The 13,001-nt window shown below is 35.7% G+C and overlaps 3 protein-coding genes across 3 annotated transcripts in view; 1 reads left to right on the top strand and 2 right to left on the bottom strand.

Moving 5' to 3' along the window:
* Positions 1 to 13,001, bottom strand: part of Bruce (BIR repeat containing ubiquitin-conjugating enzyme) — a 70,643-nt gene that overhangs the window by 5,883 nt on the left and 51,759 nt on the right. The window lies entirely within an intron of this gene.
* LOC136346658 (uncharacterized) lies at positions 2,548 to 4,198 on the top strand. The gene is made up of 2 exons (XM_066295982.1): positions 2,548 to 3,231; positions 3,288 to 4,198. The coding sequence occupies exons 1-2, from the start codon at positions 2,548 to 2,550 to the stop codon at positions 3,567 to 3,569; spliced, it is 966 nt and encodes a 321-aa protein (XP_066152079.1). The 3' UTR covers positions 3,570 to 4,198.
* Positions 9,433 to 10,545, bottom strand: LOC136346657 (uncharacterized). Its single transcript, XM_066295980.1, has 3 exons — positions 10,417 to 10,545; positions 9,651 to 10,324; positions 9,433 to 9,591 (listed from the first exon to the last, which is right to left on the bottom strand). Exons 1-3 carry the CDS (start codon positions 10,451 to 10,453, stop codon positions 9,433 to 9,435), a joined length of 870 nt encoding a protein of 289 aa, XP_066152077.1. The 5' UTR covers positions 10,454 to 10,545.

Below are 13,001 nucleotides of genomic sequence, written 5' to 3'. Positions count from 1 at the left end.
GTAGACATCTGTTCTTGAGTGCAATTCGCAAAAGCCGCTTGAATGGGTCAATAGTGGGTTCCTTTGGAAATTATATGACGGTCAGAGAAAACGTGCCTTTACGGATTTCAACAAATTGTAACATTATAGGAGTAACAATCGCTACTAATAAAATCTCTGCCGAAAAGCTATTAGCGAATCGAAACATAACCAGTATATAGATAAAGCATGTAACATATTGCAAACGTTTTTCAAAATTAATGGTTTAGATGTAAACGGAAATTTCTAAATATTAAAAATCCATAATATCCGAGGGAATTTCAAGCAAAACACATAAAATCCAGTTTACGTTGATTTCGAAAAAAAATGGCAAAACACTGACTCAGGGCTTCACCAACCTTCCATCCATCCAAGGTGATCGGTGATTTGAAGCATTGAAATATAGAAGATCTTATTTGTTTTTGTCAGGTATCGAAAGTAATACCAATAGAATACACATTAAACTTGTTGTTTAATATTTAATTTAATTTTATTTTAATATAGTTCAATGCACTCTGGGGTTACGCCTATGCATGGTGTAGCCTGCAGTACCGTTTTTTTTATCATCACTGGGTTTTCCCAGTCATTAAGGGCAGTTCGGGACGGGAATTCCCAGCAATATTTTTTGTCGGGCTTAAAGCCTGCGCCTAATTTGTGCGCTGCCTCACCGACATTGATCAATGAAAGACCCATCGGCTACTTATCCAAATGTTACCCTTTAATACGATAGATAGTCGGCATACCGATCATCTTTTATTTGTTAAGGGTACTCTACTGAGTGTCATCGCCATTCTAGGTCTAGTATTTGAGCTTTGTAAAAAGTTAGTTTATATACAGGGTGTCTCTAAAAGGTGCGAAAAAAATGCTACCACAAATTCCTGAGGCTAAAATACGATGATCTAACTCAACTTACTTCAGTTCAAAATTGGATGATTTCGGAGATACAAAGTGTCAAAAGTTCAATTTGGTTTTAGTTTTTCATAAATATTTTTTTAATAACCGGTGTATAATCACAATATTCGACTAGGGGGGTTTTTTGGGGTGACAAATTGAAATCTGCTTTCATTTTCATTGTAAAATGTAAGGGGCGCCACCCGCGGTACTTTGCACACATTTAAAACGAAATAACTCTTTTGGGCCACACTGTATTTTACTTCTAAATAAAATTTCTTATTCTCCAACGTCTTTAACTTAAAAAAGTATACCCGGTAAGAGTTGGTTTGAGCAATCGTTTCTGAGATATCTGGATTTAAACGGCTCATTTCGTGTATGAGCAGGTCTAAATTAATTTTAATAATTGAACACAATTTGAAGCGAAAATTAACTTGATTCTTACACAAACTCACCATCGTATTTCATTGCCACAAGAGTAACACCGAAAATTACAAAAACAAGTAAATTTGTCGTTAATTTTATTCTCTAGTAAAAATAGTCAACAAAAGGTTTATTAACGAAAAGTCAATTAATAATAAACGCTTTTAACAAATGTTCAAAATAACCTCCATTTTCGTGCGTGCAAAGATTAAAACGTCGTAAAAAATTTGAATTGAACTTTTGACACTCTGTATCTCCGAAATCATCCACTTTTGGATCGAGGTAAGTCGGGTTAGATCGTCATATTTTAGCCTCAGGAATTTGTGGCAGCATTTTTTCCGCACCTTTTAGAGACGCCCTGTATATGCGCTTCTAAGATTCAAGCAAATAAGTGTTGACGGCATTGAAGAGGCAAAACCTCTGAAATACTACGTTATTTGAATCAATTCCTAATTACACCAAGTAATTAACGCTTGTAATTTCGTTTACTCACGCGTTTTTCGTGAGAAATGGGTTATTCACCTTTTGCCTTTAGCCTTCTTATTCTTCTCAGAAAAGGTCAACTTTGCCTCCATTCGATAGAGTCTGTATTTAATGGATTTCGAGAGGCCTGGGAGGTTTGCAGTTGGAATTGAAACACGTAAATGAATTGCTAAGGTTAAAATTTACACTTTCCACTAATTGACCTGCTACGGTTAGCGCTAATTGGAAAATTACTGTTTTCTTGTAGTAGATATTATTTTTATTCGGCAGTTGCATAAACACTCGCATCAAAAATTGCTGCATTCTTTCTTAATTACAATTTCTGATTAACCAACGTTTTACTGTTATGTGGAAAATAAAAAAATACATTGTTTTAACAAACATTATCTGCAATTCCACAGGGAACCTTCTAGCCTTGATGTGTTACTGATACAATTAACACGCCTATTAATAGTCGGTCAACAATCGCGATATCTACCTGGCATATTTCTAATTCCCCTTTGTAATCAAGCATAGTGTCTTTTTGTACTTGGTTGTAAAGTGCTGTAATTATTTTGCTCTGCAATGTTTCAAAAACTGTTTTACACTGAGGGTATGGTAACTCGAATCACGCAATTGTCCCCCATCTTAAAGTACCTGAGATTCTTTAACCTGGTACCAAATTACAGTTTCGAAACTAACCAGATAACATTTCAGCCTTGTTTTCTGTTCTTGGGTGTCGGGGTATTCTTCATGAACTGCTACTTGACGGACCAGTCGTGCAATGAAATATACTTTAGAACTAATAGCTCATATATCTTGAAAAAAGCTGTGCTGGTCCTAACTTGGAGTCAGTTACTATTTTACATATACACAGTGATCTCATCATCGATCTGCTCCGGAACTTGGAAGGAATTCTTCCAGTGCACAATGGAAATTGACGGTGCCAAGTGGGTGAACAACGAGTCCAAAAAATCATTGTTTATTTTCGACAGAGTGTTCCTGTTGGTGGTGGTACAGACAATTCTTATTGGCTTCACTGTTCTGGACTTTGCAATATCTCACGCGATAGTTGAAAACCGTTGGCCGGTTCTGATTCCTACTTGGATATACTTTTATCAAGAAGCTTTTACGGTTTTCTTAGCCATTACTATTCTGCGCTACTTCAAAGCTGTGCTTGAGGACATTAAAGCAACTCTTTTAAACAATCAGATGATTTCAATGAAAATGATCTCAACTGCAACACAAACTTACTTAAAATTAACACGTGCCGTAGATTTGTTTAACGCCCTGTTTGGGAAACACTTTTTGATTTTGCTAATAATATCTCTCACCGAAAGCTTGCTATTGTGGTACTTGGTGTATACGAATATGAATTCTAAGTTCCAGAATGAACAAGTTTATGGTACTACGGTTTTTTGGATAATCTCGATACTGGTAAGTTGATTTGTTACCTGATATTTACAACTTACTTGTAACAATGTTAATTGTAGACTATACATTTTTGGTTAACCTACAATTGCGATCGAGTAGAAAGGACTACAGACAGTTTGCTGTCGGCTTGTTATACAGTTCAAGAAGGGTTCAGTTCTTCATCCGAGGAACACAGGGATTTGGAGGTATTTGCTGCAAGGATTACCAATAAGAGGATACAGTTTACAGCATCCAATTATTTTGATTTGAATAGGCGTACCGTGTTCTGTTTGTTTTTCAATCTTACCACCTATTTTATAGCATTGGTGCAGTTTGGTCACGCACAATCTGAAAGCACGTAAGTGCTTCAAATAAAATACCTGTCTAGGGCAGTGATTAGCTATAGATAATACTTATTAATTTTAAGTGGCATTAATGAAAGGGCACGCGGGCATTAATATCCCCCTAAGGGTACGCCCGTGGTAGGTAGTAGGTGATAGATGAGAATTTCCAACCATTTGCTTTGTCGAGGTCGGACTTCCCCGCAACAAACTTTCTCAGCCCTAGAATTGCAGGCCCAATTCCGTTTGGCGAAATTGGTGGAGAAGCTTAAGTGCCACAGCTTAATGCGGCGGTTAGCGTAGATTGCGTTAGCGGCACTCTGTCCAGGATACGTCCATGGTTTATCACCATAAGCTTTTCATATTTAAGGGAGTCGCAGAGTATGCACAAGAGCTTTTTCTTCCCGTCGGGCTCTAGTGACTCAGAAGCTGTGTCCGCGCTCTGTCCTCCGCTGTGTCGTCATTTCGCATTAATAAACTCACAATTATAATCTTTCTTCGTGACCTGCGATTTCTTTCATAGATATGTGTATCTACGGCAGTATCAAAATGTGGTACTACACATATTTATGTGACTGTTTAGGAAATGCATATTTTATGTACAAATCGAGGAATTGTACGTAACGCAGGTACCAGTTCCCGCAATATGATCCGGGTTGCACAGAATTACATTTCCAAAAGAGCTTCATACATGACTTTTTTTCAAATTTTGCTGTACGATGAGACAAACAGAAAATTGCGTTCGAGCTGTGTCTGCAATTGCAGCTACCGTTGCTGTTACTGGTGCCGATTGTTCCGAAATGAAGGTAATTGCTTTCGTTACACAACTAGTTGTGAAATGAAATTCGTTTAATAATCACTGTCGAGTACAGAAACTGTGGCACGTTCGTCATTCTACTTTTAGAAATTAGAAAAATACGTATCTTCAACTATTTTCGTGTACTAGTGATAAATTATAATTGAATCGGTGATTTCAGAACGTCCTACGTATACTCTTTGTCACTTTTGAGTTCAATGTGAGATGACATGTGGAAAACGAAACTTGCCGATTAGGGCCACCAGCAGCTTGATTTCTAATAAAATTAATTGTTAAGTATTGAACGTTGAAAAGTGTTTTTTTTTTCAAAATAAAATGAAAGCAGTTAGATTTAGACATAGAGAATTGAATTGAAAGTAGCACTTATTTTTGGTGTTAAATATGTGTTTGTTGAAAAAACAGGGGGTTCATATTTAAAAAATTTAAGTTTTTTACAATTCTTGAATGATAATTTTGAACTCTCGTTTTGAACACCCTGTATGAAAAAATTTGATTTAACTCACTGATCCAAATACTGTAAAGCATTTTGTACAATAGCGCAGAATTTCACTGCAAAATACTACGCCATTTGCGAATTATTGGAAAATACATTCATGACTGAAACTCAATTTTTTTTAGAAAATTTTAAATATCTCGAAAACCGTAAAAACTAGAATAGAACACTATACCCGAGGAATATTCATGATGTTCCACAGAATCGAAATGTGTTTTAATATATAGGGTGTTCCATTTAAAATAAGCAAGTTGACATTCATTTCCGCTATAACCGGAAGTGGTATTTTCATTTAAATATTTTTAATCAATAGATCACCTTTACTTTATTATGATACTCAAGTGTCAACTTATTCCTAGTCATAGTTTTCAATGTACGGATAGTGGCCCATATTCATTGGACACCCTGTATAATATACATGCATTTATGTACCTTTCTGAATTTTAGAATTAAAATCTCAACCAACCGGAAAAACAAAAGAACCTATCCTAAAACAGTACAATAAGTTTTAAAAGTAAATCGCATTCACATATTCTTCATACCCTCGTTAGATGTTTTAATCTCATTATATAGGGTGTTTAAAAATAATGCGACAAACAAATTAACAAAAAAAAATAAATAAAACAAATTAACGTCTTGTACGCCCCAAAATAAGATGAAAATTTCATATTTTACTGAGTTTTAGCCTCTATTTGGGGCCTAGAATTAATCAATTTATTTATTTAATACAGCGAACTATGTATGTGGCGGAAATTTGTGATTGCATCTCGAAATTTGGCTATTTGCAGGATTTTTTTCTTCTAATGGAACATTCTACGCATTACTCGCTTTTTGATCGGAATTATCTTTCTATTTGAATAATGCACACTTATAAATGAGGAAAATTGATCCCGGAAAATTAACGAGTAATACAGCCTATCGTGCTTCAGGGAACACGATTGGAGATAATACCATAAAAACATAATTCATGAAACTGGGACACGTAGACCATATACAGGGCGTTCACCAAAATGTTGAATTTTTTAGGCGCTCATTAAGTCGTTAATTAAAAAAATAATTATGAGATTGAGTGTCGAATAAAAACGGGTAAACTTTTCGTGAATACACATGATGAACTAATTATCTGAATATCCCTCATTTTACGACGAGTTGTGGGTTAAGGCTTTCAGTTCGATAAAGGGCCATTTTAGAGAGTCCCTTGAGAGAGCAATTTCTCCGTTCATTGTTCCACATTAATGGCCAGTTAGTTTAATGGGAACTAATGGTGTGCAGCGGGCGATTATTATTTTTGCAAAAAAAAAGGATTTCGAAAATCGTATTGTAAATAATGCATTCGAAAATGTGAGTTATCCAACCATGAGTGTTGCCCGACAAGGGTCTAAAAATATTCAATAAAAATAAAGTGTTGGCGATAATACGATGCATATCTCTTACTATGGCAATAACACATTGAAAAATTAATAGAATTCATGTTTAGATTAATCACCTTTCACGAATTTCACTATACACAAAAACAAATAAACCAACGCCGTGTTATAAATACAATAGGTCAATTGACATTATTATTTGTTTAGTTTCACAGAAGATAATCTACCGTCCCTTGTAATCTACTAGTTTTACTGCACTGTAACTGTAATATCGAGTTACAGGCTTTGAAGCTTTAAGCTCTCTCCACACGTGGCGTTTGGTTTAGAGGAAACTACCAATTAGCAAATATTACCAAAAAAATGTTTCGAAGGATTTCTACGAAATTTTACATACATCACTCGCCGGGGCGATTTACCAATTTGTCCCCAGTTATTCGATACCTGAGCTTCTACAATTTGGTCCCAAATTACAATTTTAAAGAGAGAAACACGAAATATCGACACAGGCTCTTGGTACTGGGCATTGTACTATTCCTCGGGAATTCTTACTTAACCTACCAAAAGATTCGAAGAGAACTTGAACACGACGACAGGTCTACTCTTGAGTTCGCTTCAGCGACAATGGCAGTTTTTCAGCTACTCTTTTATGGTTACAGCATATTCTTTTCTTGGAACAACGTGTATGTTTGGGAGGAATTTTTCAAACTGGCCATGGAAATGGACAACCTCAAGTACTTGACTAAAGAACCCGAAAAAGTCTTGTTCGTTTTCAACAAAATATTCTTACTCGCAGTGGCTCAAGTATTTCTGATAATTGTAAACGCGAGCGATTTTTATTTTTGTACTTACGAGATAGTAATACCGGAACTGATATATATTCACCAAGAAATGTTCCTCATATTTCTGGCAATAAACATACTCTTCTACTTCAAAGTTACCATGGAGGACATCACGGCGTCTCTCTCACATTGTAAGGAACGTAGTATAACAACGAAAGATGTGTACAATGCAGGTGCAAAGTATTTAAAAGTAGTTAAGGCTGCAAACTTGTTCAACTCCTTATTTGGGAAACATTTCCTCTTTTTGATAACAAATTCATCGATTGAATGTTTGCTGATGTACAGCTATGTGTATTTGGAAACCAATTATCATACGAATCAAGAGAAAGTAGTAATCGGAATTTCGCTGCTTTGGATTGCACTATTATTCGTAAGCATACTTTTTTAATAGCGATAAGTCACACTTTCTCAATTATCAACATTATTTACTTTCCAGAGCATCTATTTTGTCTTAACTTATTGCTGCGACCTCGTTGAAAACAGCAGCGAGCGTTTGATAATGACTTGTTTCACGCTTGGTGAGAAACTTAGTTCTTCTTCGGAGGAACAGAAAGAACTGGAAGCGCTTACGGAAAAAATTGTTAATAAGAAGTTAAAATTTAGCGCTGTTCATTTTATTGATTTGAACAGGAGAACTGTGTTTAGCCTATTTTGGAATTTAACCACTTATTTTATCGCACTAATACAATTTGATACTGGGCGATAAATCAGAATATTCTGGAAACTCTAGGATACACCTAGAATTGAGATTCGTATATTTGGGAAACGAAGGTCTGTGCCCCTCTATAAAGTGAAAGTCAACGTTATTACCAGAAACGTCTCATTCCTTTGCGTCCAACGTCAAAATAACTTTACTAGGAATTCCTGATTAAAAATATAATCAAAGTAACAGAATCGATACGTGTGAGCTTTCAGACTAAAAACTATTCTAGTTTAAATCCTTTTCATATCTTAGACGGTTCAATCACCAAACATGTTCGGTAATATACAGGGTGTCCTATAAGTGTTTCATTATGTTTTAGTGGGTAATAGTACGTTGAAAAATAATCTGACTCCCCATATAAACCATATTCCAATAATACTTCATTGAGAAGATACAGGGTGTTAAATTTTACTTAAAAAATCCAACTTTTATTGATATATTCAAAACAGCTTGAGATATGTAAGTGAAATTTGGCACGTTTTGAGAGTTAATGTAGACGCATTTTAATTATGCAAAAAGGTTATTTTTAATTTCACCAGTGCCGCACTTAAAATAGATTTTGTTGCTTTAATTCCAACACCAATCAGTAAAAAGTGATGTACATCTTGATCAATAAAGTGTGAAACAACGAGATTTTGGACAATTTAAATTTTATTTTGTAACTGCATTGGAACCCGGAACTGGCTAATTCCGCTTATTTTTCTATACATGCCCTGTGGACAGTTACGAGGTATCTTATCTGAGTGCGCTACTGCTTCAATCTAATAAATGCATTGTAATTGTTTTGGTCTTAATTTCTAGTTAATGTTATTCCCTCATTGAATCATTGAGTTACGATCATATCTGCTCTTTTACCATTATAAACCCCTTAGAGATATCTCCTGGGGAATGTTTTACTTTCCATATTTAACCTCAATTTTAGACTAAAGCAATTTAGGATGATACCTCTACCCGGATTCTCATTAATGGACCTTTCTACCACTAACATCTTTGTATGGCTCTTCTCTTCGCGGTTCTTTTCCTTGGTAATACTTTTAGTAAGAATGGAAACATACGACGCTTAATAACCGAGTAATCGTTATCAACACCCAATCTTTTGTCAAATGAGCAATTGGATCGTTACTTCATATTTAAACTCCTAAAATAGCCGCACCTACGTCATTTGGGCATACATATCCAATTCAGAGACTATATCACACGACTGTTCGAACGACCATCGTGATTTTCAGCTTTTTTAAATAAGAGAGAAGGCGAAAAATGACTTGGTCGGGGGCTACGTGGGCCAAAAACTCGCCCATATTAAAAAAGGGGGGCAAAGCAGGTAACAAGTTCTATAAATTGTACACGGGTCTGAGCAGAAACATCTTTTTAAGGTCGCCATGGAAGGCAATGATGTGTCCGTATCTGCTTAATTTAGTATATTCGAAAAATTGCGAAAAGGCGTTTAAAAATTTGACAACAGTATTATTGTTTATTACAGGATAGGAGCTACATAAGGCAACTTTGAATGCACATTTGAAAAAATAAATAAATAAATAGAATGCAGTTACACCTGATTTATTTTAGTCTCCAATAGGAAACTGCGCAAGCGCAATAAAATAAGTTGTAACTCTCCAAAACATGCGAACCGCAGTACCCCTATTCAAAGTAACAATATTAACAGCACTAAATTTGATTTTTCTGCTTGCAATTTTCCCTGAAAATTGCTCCAGCTTGCTCCGACGATGAACTAAAATTCTCTTCAGCTATGTCACATGCCAACAACAAACGCCCCCTTGCCATTTGAACTTGATCGCAAGAGTAAGTCAACAAAACATAGAAGCCCTAAAAGGCGAATAATTATTGAGAATCATTCCGAAATAGTACACAAAAAGTAAACTTACGAATATAAATAAAAACCAAAATATCAACGTAACAAGCGATTGATCACTATTCGCTGAGCTACGCATCGTATGCTTATAGTTGCACAGCGACAAACAGTCCAAGTAAGAAATTGTCAACATCATAAGGAGATGAGTCCCAAATAAGATGTTAAACAAATCGATGGTTTTACTTAGTTTTAAGTACATCTTGACAAGAGTGGATATATTTTTCGATGTTACGGAATTACTTTCTCCATTTGAGAGAGATTTTCCTATGCTGTCAAGAACAATCTTGAAATAGATAAGGATAATAACTGCCAAATAAATAAGGAACAATGCTTGATGAAGATATATCCAACTCATCGTTTCTTCAGAAGGATATTCGAAAATGTCAAGCAGGCTACTTGCTATAATGAGTACCTGCATCATTACCATCAACGAGAATCTGTTAAAAATGAATAGAGTTTGTCCAGATTCATTATTGATGGAGTTAAGATCATCGATCTCCAAAGCACATTCAAAGAACTCTTCCCAAATGTGAGCATTAAATCTGAAGAACAAACTAAATCCATTAAGGAGGAGCTCACACAACATCAATGCCAATGTAATTATGTGAAGAAGAGTCGAGCTGTGGACTGGATTATTTAAATATGTTTGCAACCTCATGGTTGTTATGTAACAATTGAGAACGAGCACTGAAATATTAATTAATAATAACCGATATTCACTTTTTATTTTTTTGCTCTTGAAACTGTAATTGGGTATCAAACTGAAATATTTGAGGTACCTGATAATTGGTGAAAGTTGCGTGATGAGATGAGCATTGTTTTCTACATAGAGACTTTTAGATATTCTTCTTAACATCGTGTACTGTATTGTGATTGATACTGAAGTCTAATAACAGTATGGACTATTTTAATACTAATATTTAATTAAAAAGAATGAAAATTGTCGTGAACAATTGAAGAAACGATAATGCAATTGGATTCTAACGTGTGTCGTTTGTTAAGGTATATAGACATAATTGCGATGATTAGAGAAGTTGATAATCGCTATGTAAATGTAAGTCATAAAACTACTATTTGTGCTCTAAATACTTAATATCCATTATCAAGAAAATGCGACTCTATATTTGCATTTAGAAAGTATTAGGGGTACAAATAAGTTTCCGCCGTTTAACAAAGCATGGTCCCACCAGAAGGTTATGCTGAAATTGCTAGATGTAAATCTTACTATCGCAAGTTTGATCAACTAGTAACAACATAACCTAGAAGTATTAGTGGTTTCGTATCAGCATCACATTTTTTTTTCTTGCAAAAATGTCAAGTTTTGTGCCGAATAAGCGTCATTTGCGGGAACTTTTGATTTACTTCTTTAATTTGAAGAAATCTGCAGCTGAGGCGCATCGATTGCTTGTAGAAGCATATGGTGAGGCTGCCTTGAGTGAGAGAAGTTGTCGTGAGTGGTTTCACAAGTTTAAAAACGGTGAGTTTAACGTGGAAGACAAATGACGCAGTGGAAGGCCGAAAACGTACGAAGATACGGAATTGGAAGTGTTATTGGAGGAAGATTCGTCTCAAACACAAAAAGAACTTGCACTTACATTAGAAGTGACGCAACAAGCAATTTCACATCGTTTAAAAATGTTGGGAATGATTCAAAAACAAGGGAATTGGGTTCCTTATGAACTGAAACCCAGAGACGTCGAACGCCGATTTTGCATGAGTGAAATGCTGCTTGCCAGGCATAAAACAAAGGGTTTTTTGCATCGTGTAGTCACTGGGGATGAAAAATGGATCCATTATGATAACCCAAAGAAGAAGAAATCATGGGGTCCACCTGGCCATGTTTCAACATCAGTAGCCAAATCAAATATTCATGGAAAAAAACTCATGTTGTGTATTTGGTGGGATCAACTTGGTGTTGTATATTATGAGTTGCTCAAATCGAACGAAACTATTACTGGAACTCTCTACCGAACACAATTAATGAGATTGAGCCGAGCACTCAAGGAAAAACGCGCTCATTACTACTCTAGACATGACAAGATTATTCTCCTACATGATAATGCTCGTCCGCATGTTGCGGCACCGGTTAAAACCTATTTGGAAACACTTAATTGGGAAGTCCTACCCCACCCGCCATATTCACCAGACCTTGCCCCATCCGACTACCACTTGTTTCGATCAATGGCACACGGTCTGTCTGAGCAGCGCTTTACATCATATGAAGATACCAAAAATTGGGTCGATTCATGGATAGCTTCAAAAGATGAAGAGTTTTTTCGCCGTGGTATCCGAATGCTGCCAGAAAGATGGGAAAAAGTAGTGGCCGTTGATGGGCAATACTTTGAATAAAACGTAATATCCCGTTCTTTCACAATTAATTCCAATTTTTTTATAGAAAACGGCGGAAACTTATTTGTACCCCTAATACTAAATTTGAAGGAAAAGGTAACTGGTGTCAACATGCTGCAGTGTACGAAAGTGTCCCAATATTTTTTAAAATAAACTATTAAAGCCATGGTGCAAGTTAAAGAAAAATTTTACGGGAGTATCTTGCAGTTACATTTTTATAATCAAAATATTCAAAGTTTGACTACGTGAACTACACAAACGCCATACGTTAATTCATGGCGCCTAATACAATCATACAAAACGCACAAAAAGACGAGGCCAAGTTGTCACATTTGGCTACTTTTCCATATGCCGCATTTCTATTGTGAGCGAAGGAAAAAAATTATTTTCTTAAGGTACCCATACACGTACAGTCGAACGACCGTCCATGATCGGATTGATAGGTGCGGCCGGCCACCACCGTCTGTTAACGGACACGAACAGTTTCACTTGAGGATTATGGCCTTCGGTTCTATGCCGTTTACGATACGGAACTGTTACCATTATACAGGGTGAGTCTTAAGTAATGGGACACAGAGTAACGATGGATTTATGACATAAAAATAATGCAATATAGCTAAATTTATGTTATACCAAAAGTTGAAAATAACCGAGATACAGGGTGCCAAAGTTGAAAAATTAAATCAAATTTTCTTTAATATCTCTGGAACAGTTCGGGCTAATTTCACGAAATTTCTTATATAGGGGTTTTTGGAGATGATCAATTCAAATTTATCGACGATTTCGGTGTATCTTCTAGAGGGTGCCACAATCGACAATTAGGAGTCATTTAAGTCATTTAAACTTTTTTGTGCCACGGCGTACATCATTTTGTCCTCATAAAATTTGTTCCCCTACCTTTTCTAGTTAAAAAAGTTATACCTTATTGGTGCCGCTAGGAGCAACGGTTTTCGAGAAATTCAATTAAATAACTTAAATTCCCATTTTCTACTTGTTGGCATATAACAACATAATT

This window comes from Euwallacea fornicatus, chromosome 24 (assembly GCF_040115645.1).
Source record: "Euwallacea fornicatus isolate EFF26 chromosome 24, ASM4011564v1, whole genome shotgun sequence".
Classification (NCBI taxonomy): Eukaryota; Metazoa; Arthropoda; class Insecta; order Coleoptera; family Curculionidae; genus Euwallacea; species Euwallacea fornicatus.
The sequence above is the reverse complement of the archived record's forward strand: the minus strand, read 5'-3'. Positions and strand labels throughout refer to the sequence as shown.